This window comes from Diadema setosum, chromosome 5 (assembly GCF_964275005.1).
Source record: "Diadema setosum chromosome 5, eeDiaSeto1, whole genome shotgun sequence".
Classification (NCBI taxonomy): domain Eukaryota; kingdom Metazoa; phylum Echinodermata; class Echinoidea; order Diadematoida; family Diadematidae; genus Diadema; species Diadema setosum.
The window spans coordinates 19,674,849-19,694,700 of NC_092689.1; the positions used below are offsets into that span (position 1 = coordinate 19,674,849).

At 39.0% G+C, this 19,852-nt stretch overlaps 1 protein-coding gene across 2 annotated transcripts; it reads right to left on the reverse strand.

Moving 5' to 3' along the window:
• Positions 1-4,021: 4,021 nt before the first annotated feature.
• LOC140229183 (uncharacterized) lies at positions 4,022-19,565 on the reverse strand. 2 transcript variants are annotated; one of them, XM_072309448.1, is made up of 4 exons: positions 19,311-19,565; positions 9,039-9,219; positions 6,280-6,902; positions 4,022-4,595 (listed from the first exon to the last, which is right to left on the reverse strand). In XM_072309448.1, exons 1-4 carry the CDS (start codon positions 19,332-19,334, stop codon positions 4,317-4,319), a joined length of 1,107 nt encoding a protein of 368 aa, XP_072165549.1. In that variant the 5' UTR covers positions 19,335-19,565; the 3' UTR covers positions 4,022-4,316. The 2 variants fall into 2 exon arrangements, with proteins under 2 accessions (XP_072165549.1, XP_072165550.1); XM_072309449.1 differs by lacking the exon at positions 19,311-19,565 and adding an exon at positions 11,667-11,941.
• Positions 19,566-19,852: the final 287 nt, after the last annotated feature.

Below are 19,852 nucleotides of genomic sequence, written 5' to 3' on the forward strand. Positions count from 1 at the left end.
TCTGTCCTATAACACTTCAACCATGCATCGGGAGTACCAGCAATGTCTATTTCGCTAAAAGCTTCTTGATCAAAATATCACAATTCACTATGTCGAAAGCTTGTCTAAGCACTCTAAGGGCGACAAAAACAACTCTAGTGTCTTCATTCCTATCAACTACATTGAGCCAGTCATTCGTTACTTTCATATGCGTAGTAATTGTAGAGTGTTGTGGTCTACAACCCAGACTGCACTGACGTCAAAATGTTTTTTTTATGCAAGTATGCTGAGGTCTGTCTTTAAACGACCCGTTCGAGAATTTTAGAAACACGATAACGATGTCATCGATTTTGATCGCTTGTGTTTCGTTCTCATCACCTAATAATCTACTCTGAATAGATTCCGTTGGTGTTAAGGTGGCTTATGCGTCATGTATGGTAGAATCTAATTCTCCCAGTTGACGGATGAAGAAGAACAGAAATTGTTCCAATATGACGATGAAACAGACAGAGTGTCGAACATCGGTGGTTGTTCGTCACCACGAGGTCGTCTGCCTAAAGTTCTGTGTAAAAAGCGGGATTGTCCGAGGTCGTTTCTTTGAGAGTGATATCGCACTCGTCAGACCACGGGACTGTCCCTTCTCCACCACTCAGCCAGACGTGACGGTAGCTGTGTCAGGGTGAGGGCATGTTCTCTAGCTGTCACAGGCAATGCGTATCATTAATTTTTGATTCCACTTAAATCGTCTAATCTTCTTTTTGTATCCTGTTCTTTTTCCCTTATGCGTTTACTCTATTCCCCCCCCCCCTTCTATATCGTTCTCTCTCTCTCTCTCTCTCTCTGTGTTTAGCCTTCTGGAGGCTTAGTGGTCTGTTTACGTGATTGGTATAATAGAAAGTGAATCAATCCTCTTTAAGAAGTTAAATCAGCCTTTTGTGGTATTAACACTTTCTGTAAGATCGCCGTCAAATTTCAAGTATCGATTGAAGGGATCCCTGTCGTTAATCTGATAATCTCTTCGAGCTTCTTGTACGTTCCAAGGCGCCTTCAAGGCAATACATTTCACACATTTTAGCAACCGTCCCTTCTCTTTGTATACATATACACACACACATTCATTTTTGAAGTGTAGCTACAATAAGTACATACACTTAATATCGTACATGTTGTTCACATATAAACGGATAGATGCAAACGTACATAAATATACCACACATACGTACATACATACATGCATACATCATACAAACAGACATACATACACACCAACACACAAAGCGCGCGCGCACACACACACACACACACAAACACACACACACAAACATATTTTACATAATCATGTTACTAATCATTTGCGAGCATACACTCATAACTACTAGTATATCATAAGTATTCATACCATACTGTGCATATTATATTTTTTGTGCGTGTGCTTGTACCCTAATTGATAGAAAGGGGATACTATGTCAATACATACGAGACACATCGATGATTCATTTAGCATAAATTTATTATGGCGGTTGTCACCTTTACATCTGTCAACCCAAAGCAAAAGCATTATACAGACTGGCAGCCTCATTCTTTATTTCAGCCTGTATGGTGTCTTCAGTGAATGGTGTACAGCAGAATTTACTTGACAGAGAAAATATAGCCTGTGTTGTGTATACTACACACAGAAGTCAAGAAGAGAAAGAGGGTTAGTATACAGTGACTGATTGTTCTTTCCATACAATATTTGTCACATCAACGCCACAATTTTCAAATTCCAAAAATCGCAATTAATTATACAACATTATCGTCATTTTGCATAACATCTCTTGGAGTATTCATAGAATAGTTGTCGTCTACTCCATTCACGCTTACATTCTACGTTGTAAAGATTTATTGTAAGTACAATACGAATACAGAAAAAAATACACTTGGCAAGCCCTATCGACTGCGTGCCCTCTGCATTGAACTCCGCAAGCTATGAGTGTCTTTTTTGTGGACCATTTCATAAACCTGACTTTGTACACAATATGACAAGCTTGACTTCCATCCTGTCCTGTGCAATGCAACCTTTTCAAATTAAGACAAAACGATATTGCACTAAATTATAATAACAACTCATCAGACAAAGCAAATGACTGGAAGAAAAGTGGCTCAACAAAGATTAAAAACAGAAAGCCTTCTCTGATGCCTACTCTCCTCCATAATCAACGAAGACACTTTAGAGAATCATAACAAGTGTAAATTCATTTATATTTACTCATACTTACATCTCATGTGAATAATATTAGGTGCGCTGAGGTTAAAATATTCCCATGAAAAAAAAAATGAAAAAAGTACCACATACACGAGGGAAAAACGGCCCACTGCACAACCACAGCACAAAGAGAGATAGCAAATCAATATATTTCAGCTGACTTCATCATGGTTTATGAAAGATTCAGGACAACATGTGATCTTACATGGCATCCTTTTACATTGCAGGGAATGTCATTAAAAGCCCCAGTGGTCAGGACCACGAGTGTTTAAAGGATTATGAGTATTGTGATACAGACACGGTAAATTATATTATTTGACAAAGATGACCTTGAAGCACCATACTGTCAACACAGTCAACTACAATGTATATTTGAAGTACGCATTAAAATTCTTCAAGAATAAATGGTAGGTAAAATAAAAGGTGATAACGACATACAAATCTCGTCTCTCAAAGACAATTCTAACAAACCAGTTTATGAGAATAAATTAATAATGATAATTTCAATAGCGCCATCTGTTGCTGAGTTGTAACAGTTTGATATTGCGTGTATTTTTTGCAATGCAAGTAAATGAGGAAATCTCAATGAGCCATATGCCATTTTTTTTTTTTGAAAGTGAGAGGAAAAGGTCACAAGGACTAAGTACTACCCAATGAATATCAATACGAAAATGAGATATTATTTCATCAAAGATCCTAATAGTAACCAGTGATTAGGCAAATGGAACAGCAACGCTCCACTACTGAAACTCATGACATACTCTTATATAATAGTATACTTTAGTATATGGACAAGAGAGTCAAGACAGACATTTGTACAACATGGAAAATTTATACACTGATGCACATCATACATGAAATATGCGTATAATCATCACCTATAATGACATGAAATTTGGAGAAAAAAAAAATCAATTCGTTGCCAAGACACAAGCAGCGTATTGATGAACTTTAAACGCGCTATTCTCATGCTACAGAGAAATCTAGTATTTGGCTTAATCTTACTAAAAGAGGGTTTTTCTTCTTTAGCAGACTTAGTCAAGTAACAAATCTCCTAGGTAACAGTTGCAAAATCCTACATGTCATGTGATTAAGTTACACTTACAACATATGCGAAACACTTTTGTCACTTTGAATCACTGAATCAATTTTTTGATCATTAATACGGATCGACACAGTTGACTCCTTTACTACACAACAATGCACTCCAAACACCTAACGGTCTGACATATGCCTGTTGATAGTTAAAGCATTGTTACAGTACTGCAAGACAATTTCCGTAGTACCTCATCTGAACGCATGAAGAAAAACAAGGAACGGAATACCTAGCCTGGAATTTGGCAGTGTCTTCGAACTGTTGCCAAGAGTAATCAAGGCAACTGAGAGGATTTCTCTATCTGCCACAAGAGGGCGTGATGACGCTCTTAATAAAGATTATGATGCTATTGCGCCAATTTCGAACAATAGCAAGGATTGGGCAAAAGGAAAAAAAAAAAGAGCTTTCGCCGAAGAATAAGACTCGAAAACAGGACAGATTTAGTTTCAGCAGTAGATCCTCAAGTCTTCATCATCACCACAGAATAGTTTACAAACGACAGACAAAAGGTTCGCTTTGGCAGTTTGCTTTATAATGTTGCATAATTATATCAGCCTCTGTTTATGGGAGCAAGATAGTCTACAGAACTACACCGTTTTGACGTCATCGTGATTTGCGGAAAGTTTGCTTTTCCATGTTCGCCATGTAAGCATTCTGAGAATCTCGGTAGATAAATATGTACCCTTGATGCCTGTTGAGTAATAAAGATTCCCACAGATTTTTTTTTTTTTTTTTTTTTTTTGCCTTACATATCCTATCATCGTTAGCGATGTATTGAATTATTATTATTTTTCTTTTTGGCAATACAGATTCAAAACAATTTCTTAGAAATGAAGGGAAGAAAACAAAGAGTTAAAAAATCGTCAGAATACCTTTTCAATGAAGAATGTTTGATTGTTGTCGTTCACTAGATTTGGCGCTAAGTTCTTACAAAATGAAGATGAAATAAATAATTCGAATGCTTATTCTATCTTTATGTACAGGTGTGAGTCTGTCTCATCTACCCTCACTCAAGGATGAAAAGAAAGTTCTCAAAGATGTCCACGTTTGGAAGAAGTCGGGCACAAGATTGCCATGTTTTTCGCCTGCGGGATCATCATTATGCGTCGTGTTTTTCGCCGATTCCTCGTTTTCTTTGCTAAATGCGTGTCTCAGTTTAGCGATGAATTCTGTGCTTGTCTGGGTTGTATGTTCCTTGGACGCGCGTGGCGCTATTCCTTGTTCTCTTTCGAACTCTGAACGGCCAATGTATTCTGCGTCTGGCAGGTAGGAGGTCTGATAAAACAACGGAAAAGATACAATTGAAAGAGAAAATTTAGAACCACTGAGGGATACATGTATCATTTGTCAGTAACCCAATGTCTGTTCATCTTAGAAAGAAGAAGAAAAAGAAGAAGGACAAGAAGGAGAAAGAAGAAAAAGAAGAATGAGAAAAGAAGAAGAAGGAGAAAAAAAGAAGATCTAAAACAACAAGATCAAAGGAGAAAAGAAAATGTTGTTCTTCCCTAGTCGGTTGAACCATGATTTTCAAGGACATTAAACATACAATTCATTACAAACACATCTACTACACCCAACAACGCCCTTAATCAAAATAGCATAACTTTTGCACAAAAAGTAACTTTCATATACATATTTTAACAGGGGAATTTTTACATTTACTTACTCACTTCTCTCTGAAAATGAGTGTAATACAGATGAGCCCACGTGAAAGACGAAATGAAAAATTTTCAAAAGTCGCTTTTGGGGGTCTGTGAAACGCTCTGCTTCTGGTGAATAAAGTGTTGTTGTCGTTTTACCATCAATTATTTTCTTATATCGTTTAATATTTTTCCCTATATCTTTTCTTTACGATCAAATTATATATGTAATTGGTACAATTCATATAATTCAGGATATATTGTGAAATTTTGTTAAATATTGCAATGAAAACGGAATGCAGAAATAAATTGATCTGATCTGAAATGCAAAGCACATGTTGATTTAAAGTGCAAATGATTCTTGGAAAAAAATCCAATTCTTGAAAAAATTAATGAAAATTCAATTTGAAAGATATCCGATTGCTTGACGAATGAATACAATTCAATTCGTCGTTATCTATTTTGTTTCATTCTGCTGTAAAGGTCGAACTCTACTTGATGTGTCCATATCTGTTTTGTTTGTGTATATCAATCGCCAGATGAGTCAGAAATGTACTAACACAAGGAAAAATCCTCATTCAGCCTTGACGTTCTAGGGATATTTGTGAATGACTCTAAGCCATGCTAGTTCGGAGTTTTAGCTCGTGTGAACATGGGTACAAATGATCTTTCTTCTTTTTTCTCACTTGGTTAGATCATACTTCACTCATTTTCAAAGCGACATAATGCATTAAGTTTGCCCGGTGTGACAATTTATGGAATTCATCAATCATGTTCAAAACGATGAACTTGCAAAGAGCAGGTGAACAGAATGGTCCGTAACTTAAATCTTGGGAAAGCACAATTTTATCATTTTTCTATTGATACATTACAAAATACTACTTTTGGTGTCAGGTGGATATGCTGGCAAGCATCATTTATAAGGATTATTTGAATAATCATAACATTACAGATGCGTCATAAAACCAAATGCGTATCTCAGTAAATTTAAAAAATAGCATGCTCTCTTGGTACAAATGACTTTCTTCTGCTCATGGAGCCCCGTGCTGGCTTATACATTAATACATTTTCATGGACTTTATGGAAGATTTGGGCACAAGTCAATGTAAAGCTAGTCAGGGATCACAATCCCATCACCACCCTCATAAGGTCATTGTATTGGGAACAGTAACTAATATCACTGCTTCGTGAAACATGTGTAACTTTACACAATGCATGCATTCATTATTCTGTCAAATATTTATTCCATGGCACTTCTCTGTCCTGTTTTTTTTTCTTTGTAAAGTCACTATGGATCGTGGTTGTTCCTTTAAGCCTACCTTGTCTACAAATCGGTCAATCCAAGGGGTAAGGCTGGTCCTCTTAGCCCGTCGACTCATTTCCGACTCTCTGTTCTTTCTTCTACTCTTCCGTGATTTCTCCCCAGAACTCCTCTGTCTGTTCCTCCGTCTTTCCTCTCTCCTCGCAGCCTTCAGGGCTCTCGAAGAATTCCTCCTCTCGCTCTTGCTGAGCTTCCTTGACTTCCTTCCCGACGACGACCTCGCAGACGATGTTGGTTTCACTCGCTCGGAAAGAACCGTTTCAACCTTCTCGACGCGATTTTCGACTCTATTTTCGGACGTGCGGTTGCGCACGACGTCGGGCTCCTCCGCCACGTCTGTGAGACTGGCTCCGTCTTGAGGCCGATTCCTCAGGGTCGATGCTTCCATCCGGTTTTCGTCTTCGGCCGACTTGCCGTGTCGACCGTGTTCGACGGCGGTGTGCGACACGGTTTCGGGCCATGGATTGCAGTAGCTCTCGACGATGCTGTATGAACATCGGTTTTCGCAGCACTCCCTGACGATCATGCTGGAGCGAACTCGACGTTTCTCTCGCCCTCCTTCAGCCGAGGATACACTCCTTAGAAATGACTTCGCTCTTGTCTCGGGCTGGAAAGCGTCGACTGCATTGAAAAAAAGAAAAGATGGTAAGATATTTCATGGTATGATTTATTATTCGGTTCGAAGAGAATGAATAGCCTTAATTTACCTTATTTCGTCCATGAAGGAAACTTAGAGAGAGCAAAATGCTTACTGATCAAATCAATTAATCCTAGGAAAATGTACCATAAAAAGCATAAGTGCAAACCAGTCACTTTTGTCCACTAAATAACAACAACGTTTGAGCAGCAAAAACTGTTATTTGATATATCCTTGTCAAGAGGAGCTTCATCTACACTTCCTCCTTATCCACAACCATTTTTTTAAAGGCAACTATAAACCGTAATCAAAATTTAAAATAATGACATGTAAATTCTCCCCAAGTCCTTCAAATTGTTTTGTTTTCTAGCCCTGACTTTTACCCCGAATTCCCTCCACAGATCCGGATTAGGGTTGAAGTCAGGGCTTTGGCTTGGCCACTCTAAAACATTGACTGCATTGTCCTCAAACTATTTCTTGACTTTTTGGCGAGAGTCTCCTGCGAAATTTGGCCTTGGGCCACGTTGGATCTTCCAACAAGATAACGACTCCAAAAATATTGCCAAAAAAGTCAAGAAATGGTTTGAGGACAACAATGGCCAAAAAGCCAAAATCCCGACCTCAACTCTATTGGCAAATCCGTGGAGGGAACTCAAGGTGACGGTCAGCGCAAGAAAACCAAGCAATTCGAAGGACCTGGAAAGAATTCCAAAGGTGGGATGGGCCAAAATCTCAGTGGAAACATGCCGTAACCTAATAGTAGAAGAGATGGGGGTTGTATCTCAGTCATATTGATTAAGACCCAGTTGTATTGGGACACATGGGTGACCCGATTGAATCGAACTTTATTCACTGCGCACTGTGGTACAGTAACGCATAGTGAATAGTATCATATGCATCGAAACGGACGCTCTTCGGTAACGGTCGAATCCAATCATTTTATTTTTTATTTTTGCTTTTATTTTTATTTTTTTTTTTTTTTGGGGGGGGGGATGTGTGTACTCGCATAGAGATCAGTGATAAGGTTGTACACAATTCGTTATATGACTATCCACATAGGACAAGACCTCTAGAAGACAGTAAAAATTGGCAGATCATCTCAATGAACTTTCAGTGAAATTTCAGTGATTTCCGCGGTGTTTCATAATTCCTAAGTGATCTGTCAGTAAATTTCACAGTCTGTCTCCATGGTCTCCGATTTTTTTTAAACGGTTCAAAATAAACTTTCTGAAGCATATCATGAAAATACTCTCTCAGTGGTCTTTCAGCCGTTTTCAGTGATCTGTTAAAGAGTGCTCACGAGTCTTACGAGTCTTTCAATTATCTATCTGCAGCTTCTCAAGAATTTCCACATTTTTGGAGGAAATCAATGAAAGATTATCGTGAGATCAGTTTCTCAGAGATTTTGATTGATCTCTCGAAAATCTCAGAGAGTATGTCAAAATCGTTCAACGATCTCTCAATTATAGTCTTAGCGGTCTCTCCGTGAACGTTCGGTAATCTTCAAGGTCCCACAAAGATCTCTTGAGAAATTTGCTGGAACATTACTTTTTGGTACTTTAGTGATCTTTTAAGGGTTTTAAGAACCATTCCACATTGACACTATTTACATTTCGTCTTGGAGGCTGTTGGAATCTTTCCAATTTGGGGTATGTCAGTGGCCTCTCAAGCGTGTGCGGAATGGGGACCTCGGGTATTCTCGAAAATAGCCGAGCCGGGCCAGCTTTCCCACTCCACAGTCTCCTCAAGCTTTCGGGTCTTTGAAGTTACTATTATTGGGATCGCAGCTATAAACAACGTACACATTTTGGTTGATTTGATTTGTGAATGGTCGCATCGAGATGAAGTGCGGAACAAGTGAAAATGATGGATATTGACAGGACCCCCTTGTCTAGGAATTGTTATCAATCACAACTAGTAGCTTTCTGACGATATCTCCCTTTTCATCGGGTTCAAGTTAATCGCAAATATTTGAATTCAAAAGCCTCATTAACAAACTATGCCATGGCAAATAAAACTATAAAACACACATTACCATGGTAAAAGTAAACTACACTGGTGGATTACGCCGAATGACGTACGTTGCCTCGTAAATGGAGAAAGAGGAGGAGTAACGTTACCTGATCTTTTAGTTGGCCCCACGTAGTAGCCTCGTTCGCCACAAACCGTCGCCACTGCGTTCACCAGTGCCTCACCGCAGAGGAAAGGAAACGTTCCAGTCACGTGTTGTAATGTAGCCAATAGGATTGCCGCAAGTAGCGTAATTGACAGCATCTTCCACCCCATCGTACTATTGGCAGACTGCATTGGGAGAGGAAAAGGGAGGAGTGTAAATATGAATAATGAATGATTGTCAAAACAAAACATAAGAGAAGAGTCTCCATGAAAAATCTAAACCTTAATTTAAGACACAATCTCTGTTTCTTACGATGTGTGCCTTGGGAATTTGACCCGTAAAAACAATCAGAAATAAAACAAGATAGGAAAATATCATGATTTGGCGAAGCGCACACTAGCTCAACCAATGACAAATGGAGTGTATAGTATACCTTGTGGATACTGGCTTTGATATCAACACAACAATACCACTTGAAAATAACTGCGAAAGACCGCCAATGGCACAATGAAAAACAAGACTTACATTTTTTTTTTATGTTCTCTATCAAAATATCAAAGTATAACACGTTCACTTTTTTTTTTAATTCAATGACAAATCTATACCCTTATGAAATTTGGATTATGATTGGTTGGTTCAAATATTGGACTGCAGATGTCAAACAGTTTTCGTATGTTGCGAATTTAAGCGGTAGTGCATGTAATTGATAAGGATATAACGTAAATAATGGGAAAAGAATCATCCGACTGTCGGCTGGTAATGACGATGACGCGTTGGATAGGGTTCAAAAGAAGTCATGGACATCTTATTCGTAAGTTACTTTTACTGTGCGCCAAGATCTCTATCTCTGTCAGTGTCACTGTAACTGTCCCTGTCTCTATCTCTGTGTCAGTCTGCTGTCTGTCTTTCTGTCTGTCTGTCTGTCTGTCTCTCCGTCTGTCTCTGTATCTATATCTGTCTATCTTCCAAAAATTGAATAGATACATAAATATCCACGAAGGTTGATACAGCAATCGAAATCAATTTTTGTTTTTATATGGTGGTCTTCAAAATAGGCCCATGAGAAGTAAGGCATAGTCTATTATTTCCGTCACGTTATTCCTGTTTGCACAATAATTCTCTCCTTTTTTGGCCTAGTTTCAACGTACCTACCTATCTTCACGCAGACAACAGATGTCATGTGAACCGCAATGGAGAGGTTATAGATAGCTCATACAATGGATTACACACACCTTTAGACAAACATGTTAGTCAGTAAACAAGGATGTCTTTGACTTCCTTGGTGTGAATGAAAGAAAGCCTTCTATCGCTGCATGCTGTCATGTGATTTAGCTGTCATGACATGACGAGCAATAGAATGTTTTACCGAAGACCTCGCACACTTCCTCTCCTACTGAAGGCTTCACGTCATGATTGTATCGACACTGATATAAGGAGATCATAGCCACCTTGACAAGCTGAAGTTTGGTTTTTATAAGCATCCAATGATAAACAAAAATACAGAGAAAAAGGAATATGAAGTCTAACGGAATGGTTGTACAATTTACAAGCCCCTCAATACCACAATCTCAGATGTCATTGACATTTTCACGCAAACAAAATTGTCTTTGGTATCGATAGAGTTAAACATCCTTTCGGAAATTCGGAATTCGCTTGGTTGTAAAGTGATTATGCCAACATACGAACAAACATCAAGCGTGCAAATGTGTTATGCCGTGATTTTGTTAGATCAAAAGATATCCATTAGAACAAAAGTTTTGTACTTCCACTATAAACCCCACGAGTTCCGAGTGAGAGAGGAATTCAAAGAAGGTCTTTCATCATCTTGTTATCCGTTCGTGAGTATACCCCAAATGTTTATTTTCAATCGTATTAAATATGTCCCGTTTTGAAAATATCAATTTGTGTAATGAACAATATCATGATAAGTCATTGACTTTTTAATAGAAATTCAACAATAATGTTATATATGTATCTATTCTGAGGCAATTCCTCAGAATTCCAAATTTTGCCAAACAATTTTCCTCAATCGCCGATGATCTGCAACAATAAGTGTATCATTATGCACTGATTGATTAAGTTCGATAAACACTTCTGCTAATCCTATCAACAAAACAACAACAACAACAAGATTGCTTCATTACGCCTGGATCTGTTCTTAACACATTAATGTTGGGCATCGTCTTACTGTATCAGCCAAGTTTCTGTATGCACTCACTGCTAGTGGTATCTATGGCTGCCATGCGTAAGCTTTGTCAAAGACCTTAAAAGCTAGATACGTATTTTTTTTTTCTATTTTAAAGCTAATGTTTCACTGGTTTGCTTGTCAGTATATCGCTAGAAGAAAGGCATTTCAGACTTCAGAGGACACAAAGAAACATCTTTTGGTTTGAATATGACTGAGTTAACAATGGATAAGGAAGGCCGGCGTACAAAAGCAATCTTAATGCCTTTTTTGTACAATTGCATTTAAGGCTGGTGGTGTTAGGAAATTTGTTTAAGTCGTCAAAAAACCAAGCATTTGACAATAAAATGAAAAAAAAAAAACAAGTACAACATCGATAATAATCGATCCAAAGTTAATTTTTCTTTGACACAACAGCGCGATCTCTGAAGTAAGTGATATAATTACCGTTGCGGTCTGGTGAGGTGAGTTGAGGTGATAAAACCGGAGGTCCGTTTAGCCGTTGAAAATCTTGATGGTGATCAGTGTATTCGCAAGAGATGCGGCACTACCTTTGTACTGCGGCGGACGGGAGACACAGAGAGACAGAGAGAAAGGGATACACACAGACACACACGGGGCGAGTGGTAGTAGGAGAGAGAGAGGTATCACATCCGACTCCTAAGAGGTAGCTTTCCATTCTGACTCCTGAACACACTGAGTGTCCATTAATATTCCCTGCCAACCACTGCTCTGCATCACTCTCACAGCCGGATGAGGAAAAGAGAGAGAGAGATGGAGAGAGAGGTAGACAGACAGATGGACGTCTGTTGAGATGGTTCACACGCCTGCTTTCGGCATTTCTTACTCTGATTTTGATGTTCCGCAATGGCTGCCAATCATCCAAAGTAAGATATCCTCTGCGATTATCTTATCCCACCCTTCTTGGATGTCAGCCGTTTTTCTTACCTTTCAGACTTAATCTGTTCTCTACTAATGAATATTTTCTGGAGCTTGATTACAATCATTTGCAGATAATTTGAATGTCCATCACTGTCAAGGTATCAAAAACCGACAGCAGGTATCTTAAGTGATTTCTTTATATCCCTTACACCCATTCCAACCCCCCCCCCCATATTAAAAAAGTGAATCCGTAACTTCAAAATCGATTAAACTTCACAATGTATTTTTTCGACATTCTTTTTTTTTTGGGGGGGGGGCGGGGGAGTAGGGGACATTGGAAATTTTCTAGTTTTCCTTAGAATTTCCTCATTCTTGATAACATGAATATTTGAAATCTGTGAAGTTTCAATATTGGTAAAGGAGAACAGAGTTCAAAATGAAGCCCCATTCTCCTGTAACAATCGTAAGCACAAAATGATGACCACTGCATTTCATGGCTACCGAAAAGGTGTTTGGTATTTTTTTTTTCTTCTTCCCCTTTTCTTTCCATTTGAAAGGGTTTATGGGTGTTTTTCACATGTTGTCTGTCTGACAAATTAGTCATTATTGAATTCAAAATATAAGGCTCACGGCTATGTTTTATTATCTGTTTTTCATAATTGACAGACCAGTACACACCGGTCTCTTATTTGCCCCTTTCTTCGTGAAAAACAAACACGGCATCACCTAGGCCCAGTGAGCCGCAATTTGGGCGTAGCGGGAGTCACTGGTCGTTTGACCTCTACCCTGTTGCGGGTTGCTTTGACACGAGCCGAAACACAACGGTGAAAGTTAATTGCCAGGGACAAGGGCGGAATGGCTTGCACAGCCACGTCCAAAGTCAGATAGCTATATCCTGACTATACGCTTTCATCATCCGTTCACGCTCCTCACACCGAACGCCAGACTCCTGAAAGCGATGCAAGACATAAGGCGACAAACAAACAAATAAAGGACTCTTTCACTGAACAACTGTGGTGATTACAGATATGAACAACATAATGAAAAAACAAACGAAATCTGCTTTTGAAAGGGATATCAAATCGAAACACAAGAAATTAACTAAATTCTAAGTTGGAAATCCACACATGAGATTTTTCATACCGACACCTCAAAAACACTGTAGACAAGAAATGAGGGCTAGATTATGAATCTAACTTAAAAGCTTCTCTTGCCTGCACAAACATTAAGTTCACAGGGTAATTGGTCCTTTGAAAAGACTTTCATCTGCTCTTTCAACGACAGCGAAACAAAAAAAAAAAAAAGACACCTTATTTTCCAGAAAGTAGGGCCTATATAGATAATACGATAGGATTAGTATCTGTTTCGTCTTAGCAACTCAAGCGCATATAGTCACTACCTTGATTATAATGGTAGAGTAGTTGGACCAAACCCACATTTCTGGCACATCTATTCAGTGTGTCAGACACTTCCTACTTCGAACCCACAATCCACCCTCACTTTTCCCCATCTCTGCTTTGGGAGCGGTGACAGCTACAAGGAACGGTTCGCCAAAATGTGAGGAAAACAACAACAGCGCAAACAGGGGTTTCGTGCTGCGCGCTACACCACTCACAGCAGCGCGCCGCTCAGCAAAGGCGGTACCTTCTGACGCGCGGCGGACGGGCGACCCACTGCGCGGCAAATTGCTGGACAAATAGGGCAATTTGTGACTGCAAAGTGAAATCCGCCATCATTATATAAGTGTCGTGAGGATTTGATGGGCAAATGGCATGCGAAGTGTGGGATAAAATTTCAATAATGGGCTGAGGACGTCTGGGTATCCTGTAATGCGGTTTTCGCAGCGTGAACTTGGGCACGATGGTTTATCCCCACCCCCAACTAGATTCTATCTGGGTATTATGATTGGGTCATCTACTCGTAAAATATAAATTACTGAAAAAAAAAGGACATAAATTTCTGTTTGGATGTCAAGGAGTTCTGTACAAAGCGTGCTCAACGTATTTTCATGTTTCCGGTTTTAACTCTTGGTGATTGTAAATAATGCTCCCTTACTTTGGATTTAAAAGATATAAATGTAAGAGAAAGTGCTGCAGTACGATCGTGGCAATATAATAGGGAAAAAAGAGTTTTAGATTCTCAAGCCTTCCAAAGTGCAAGTAGGGGCTTCACCTTGCATTCTTCAGGGAAAAATGAAAGTGATACAAGGCAAATTGGCGTCTTCAGAAAAAGATGCTGGTATAGGTGACATTATGATGCAATATGATATCGCGTTAGGACTGACAATACATGAATTCCACTTTGCAAAGATTGAATTAATTTTTGTGGGGTCTTGAGAAAAACAAAGTCAGTAGTATGCCTATATGTATATTCGTCACTTTCTTCTTATCAGCAGATTGAAAGTTTAGATAACGATTGCATACGAATATCACGATGAAAACGAAATATTAGATGAGATCATGCATGGCCTGCTTTTCCCTATCACTTGTTATGTCAGATAACATTTTTGAGACCGACATCGATCCTCGCTGTGCTTTATCTGTCAAAACAAAACTCCAAAAAGAAAGAGAAGCAATTTTGACGAAAACATCGAGAATTGCAAGCAAAAATAGATATAAACCTTTCTAAATCGTCATGGCAAACACATATTTAAAGATATATCTTAAAGCTGGAATTGATCGGCTGCAAATCATTCGTTAGCTAATGGTCTCCGCAGTAACATGTTTTATGAAAGATTTTTATTCTTCTTAAGATTTTTAATTGGATACGCCCATGAAATATAAAAAAACAACTTCCAAAACAAGATTCTGCCAGTGACATCATCTATCAATCATTACTTAAGTACTAATATGATTAACTAAAGACAATGGAATGCACCTTCCCATCTAGACTGAGTATAACTTGCATGTTTACATTATTACTAATATAATGATAATAATAATAATAATAATAAGATATTGCAGGGAAACGCCCAAGTTATGCTCGATATAATGGGGAAGGTGCATTCCAATGTCTTTTTGTAAATCATATTACATGCAGTACTTTTAGCAATAATTGACAGATGCACGTCACTGACAGAATCATCTTGATTAGGAAGGGGTTTTTGTGGGCGTATCTAAGTAATCTGAAGTAAAACAGCAGAATGAAATATCATTATTGAATATAAGTCACGTATAATAATGTAGATATTCTTTTGGCTATGCATACGTGATGATAAGGGTACTGTGAATCAATACAAGTCAACATACACTAGCATTGCATAGTCCCTTTAATGATAGGGTACCATGACACAATGAAACTGTGTACGTTTCATCCAATCCAGACATGAAACAAGAAAGTTATATGGAATGTAAGTTTCACTTACTTTCACCGAATAGTGTTATTGGTCATGATGACATGGAAACGAATTTAAGTGATGACGTTGACAATCACAACTCTCCCTTGCATTAGTTTGTGCAGTATGATAGTATAGTATAGTATAGTATATTGACATCATTTTCGGCAGGCTATCAGGCGACTAAAAAGTGATCTCGTACCAAATTTAATGAGCCTGCAAATGTCTCTCATTTTGGTTAGGATTTTTGAATATGATAATGAATGTTACAAAGAAATCACCCATCATGTATGTGAACAAAAAGGAAATATATAAGGTGGGGTTATTAGTACTGTTATCCCTTATCTTTGTCTTTCCGTGTTCTTTCTTTAACCGGAGACGATCTGAATCAAGCAAACAATTGCGCCTTTTTAATTCATCATTAATACACCTGCTGAGCCCGATGTTTGTGTATGGGCGGATATGCTCCCGTTGATATAGAATCATAAATGCATTGTCAGAACATCAGGCGTGGGGTTTATCCTTAACCGCTCGATGAGTAACTGCTCATCTCATGTTTTGAAAACTGGTATTTCTAGACTATTTCTGAGAAGCCGTTCTATTCTTAGCGAGAGGAGGATAACAAAAGTAGCTCTCTTTACACATTCGAAGACCTTTAAACTCCAACTCACTGTTGTCGCTGTAAAGCACAAGGACAATCATCAGGTGGCCCGGCAGGTATGGGACGGGGGGAGCTGGAGGTTTGCTCGGCTGTTTTCAGGAAGAAAAAAAGAAAGAAAACGGAAGAGAACCGAGGATGCGGTCAGAAAGTGATCGCTAATTGTTTCCTACTCTTTTTAAGGCAAGATGGGTGCAGCGACGGGCTAGAGTTGGGGGATGAGAAACGGAGCGACGAGGTGCGTGGCAGAAAAAGGCCAAGTATAGAGAACATGTGGCATCCGGCCAAAGTGTGTCATACGCGATGTTAATCATTCGACGTCTTGAATTCCCGAATTTTCGTTTCCATCATAAGTCCAAGAAATAGCTTTTATATTTCACTAAAAACCGTATTATCAATTAGCAGTCGTTTGGGTAAAACTCGATCAAAGCATAGGACATAAAAGTCTTACTCAGGCAGGACTTATTGACAGAAATTTGTTTCACCACTTATTATGATAATAAGCACGTAAATATGACTTGAAATAGCGAATTTCATATTATCATTTGAACCAGGAAAATGGCGAGAAGTAAATTGCAAATGAAGCAACATATTTCGATTCACCCCGAGTTCGAGTATAGCTCTCGCCAAGAATTGGAGGTGTTTACCACTCGTCAGTCCTGTATACAAACACTTGGTTGTGTGCCATATAGAACCAAATTGATCAAAACCCTGGCCAAGATAAGACATTCAAATATACCACTTCAGGTGTGTGTTGTGATGACGGTTCAACGACTGCTTTGCAGATCTATCAGCATGAGACACGCTATGACATTTAAAAAACACAGACAGCTGGTGTCTATGAAGAAGTGCCAAATTATCTACGAAGCAAAACAAAAATCAACTAAAGACCATATGTAATCCAGGTGAAAAGAGTGGCAAATCATGCAGCACGCAAGCAAAATGAAAGTACTTTTATTGTCATCAATCTTAGAATGTGAATGGTAGACATTGCAGGCGCGGTGGAGCACCCCAATTTGCATCTCATTATCGCCCCGTTCTATTTGAATTTCCAACGGGCATCCACGGCTGCCCGAAACTGTGTACATGAAAAAGTCAAATCTTTACCTTCTCCTTGTGTGCCGCTAGTAAACTCAAACTTCCCATACTATCTAAGTTTTTAAAAAACTTCCTTTTGATAAAAAAAATTATGAAATTTGCTGCACTAGAACTTGAGATATTAAAGCGTTTTGAAAATCACCTCTCGCAAAACATGCTCTCTGTTTTTTTCCGACTGGACTATGGCCGGGCTCCAATGTGTCCGAAATTAGCAACATAAGTTTATCAGGCCTCAATCCATATATGGTGAAAGTTTTCGCTTGGTTCCACCTGTACTTTTTGAGAAATCAACTTGTTTCTACAGGGTTTGGAATAGAAAATTATAGTCAGCGAAACAATTGAAAATGACGTCATTTCTTTTCCCGTAATATTGGGCATGCGTGGTACGTGCGTGATATTCAGGATTTCGTGTTCATTGTTGGTTTGCATGTGACGCAGTCAATTTTGCTGAGTGTCGCACGGCGGTGACTGCTGAGCTGCTGCCGCGCACGCTGCATGCAGCAAAGCGTTGTGTGTGCTGTGACATGCAACGCTACAGTCACGCGATTATATATACATGGGACCGACCTGTCCGCTTTGCGTTCGTGTCATTTTTGACATCACCTTCTGTTTTTTTCCGACACAACCATGGCCGGGAATATTACGGTATGACATTTAAAATGCAAGCAGATAAATAAATTTCGGTGTACTTTGTTCGAATGGCGCTTTGGTTCCGCAATCACACTTCGTGAATTTTAGGATGATTTTCGAGGCATATTTTTGGTAATTTTGCTCGCCAGGTTTTCGCTAAAATATTACGTTTTATCATTGTCAAATCCTTTAATATGTTATATGTGAATATTCGGACATGTTTTCAAATTCAAACTAACTCAATTTTAATCCGAAAATAGGCTTCCTTGAATTGTTATTAGCTTGAGAAGTTGTTTACTTTTTCTCAACTACGCGAGTACATGTTGTTTACTTTATGGAAATGAGGCTCGGCTGCCGATGGATTTCTGCGAGATAATTGGGGTGCTCCACCGCGCCTGATTGACACAGTATCACCAAAATAACGGTTATCATTATGGGGTGGTGAGTGTGAATAGGTGTAGTCTGTAGACAATCTAAAAACGATTCTGATTCAAAAAGACATTTCTTTCTAGTGGGGCATACCTTCATATGTATATACACACACGCACACACACGCACACACATATACACACATGAACATATTAACATGCAAATATGAGGAACAATTTTGTTACAGCTTACGGCTCTTGTGAAGAATTTTATTCTGCGGAAAACATTGACTCATACACGAAGCATTTTCGTTCATTTGAATACTTTGAAGCCATCAATGGACCGGTTCCGAAACACACACACACACACGCCAAAAAACCAACAACAACAAAACAAAAACAAAACAAAAACAAAAACAAAAAAACACTCGGACTCGCAAACAGACGGACATACAGACAGATATTCAGACAGGGAGACACATACACACGCACACACACGCACACACACACACATACACTCTCTCAAAAACCAGCCCTGAAGTCCACCATGCATAGGGGCCTTCTTATATCCTAGCCACACGTGAAAACTACTGTGAACATACACACACACAAAAAAAGAGGTAATAACATCAAATATGTAAATGACAATTCAAACAATGCACATTGAAGAAGTATGCATAGTGCCACCCTGAAGTGCGCTTAGTGCGCAACGGGCAAAGGTTGTGCTCTCATCGTATCCCCCTCCCCCCCCCCCCCACTCACACACTGTCTTCATTGATAGACTGCTGAAGATTAAGTTACGAAGTTAAGATTAAGATTTAGTTACGGACAGACAAAAAAAAGTACATGTACTTCGAAATTCTCTTCAGACCAGAAGCCATGCGAATGCTAGGGACCGAAAGGGAGCTTGGTAATTGCGAGAGCTCACTATGCATGGTAAGTGATTCACCACGCTACGGCAATAAGTAGGTAACCTGGAGGTACCTGTAAACTAACTGCAAGATAAAATTAAGTGTTGATAAACTCTTCCAGCGCAGAAGTGGCCTTCCTACAACCTAAAAACGTACATACGAAACAACTCTATGAAGATGTTGAACAGGAATTGCCATTGCCTTACGTACCGTCATCTTGAAGATTGGAGACATGCTCGTGTGCGCTTTCCTTCCGCTCGTACTTTCCACGACTAGACTACTTTTCCTTTTACTGTTGGTGAGTGCAAAGTTCCCTGGTGTAGAACGAATCTAGCTTTCAAAGATGTTCCTTCCAGGAACTCAACAGCAAGCCTGAAACTGCTCTGAGCTGGTGGATATTAGTTTAGCTCCTTTGGCACTGGATCTCGTGACACTAAGTAAGACGTGTTTTTTATATAATTATGTGCAATGCCCTAACTTGTTTGAGCTTTGCGCAGCCTTTATAGACTAAGACCAACAAAAATCTATAATATCACACCACCTGCACACGCAGATACCTTTGATTATGTCTTTTCATCACCTTACTCAACAATGTTCATAACTGAAGAGAGTAGAATGCCATAAGTGTCGCTTTATCTGTTTGACAAATGAAAGCAGTCTGGCTTCATCGATAAAATCCTGCTTGATATCATTTTCCGATTGGCTTATATTTGGGTGTTATTTTCTTTTGGACACATGAAACATTTATTCTG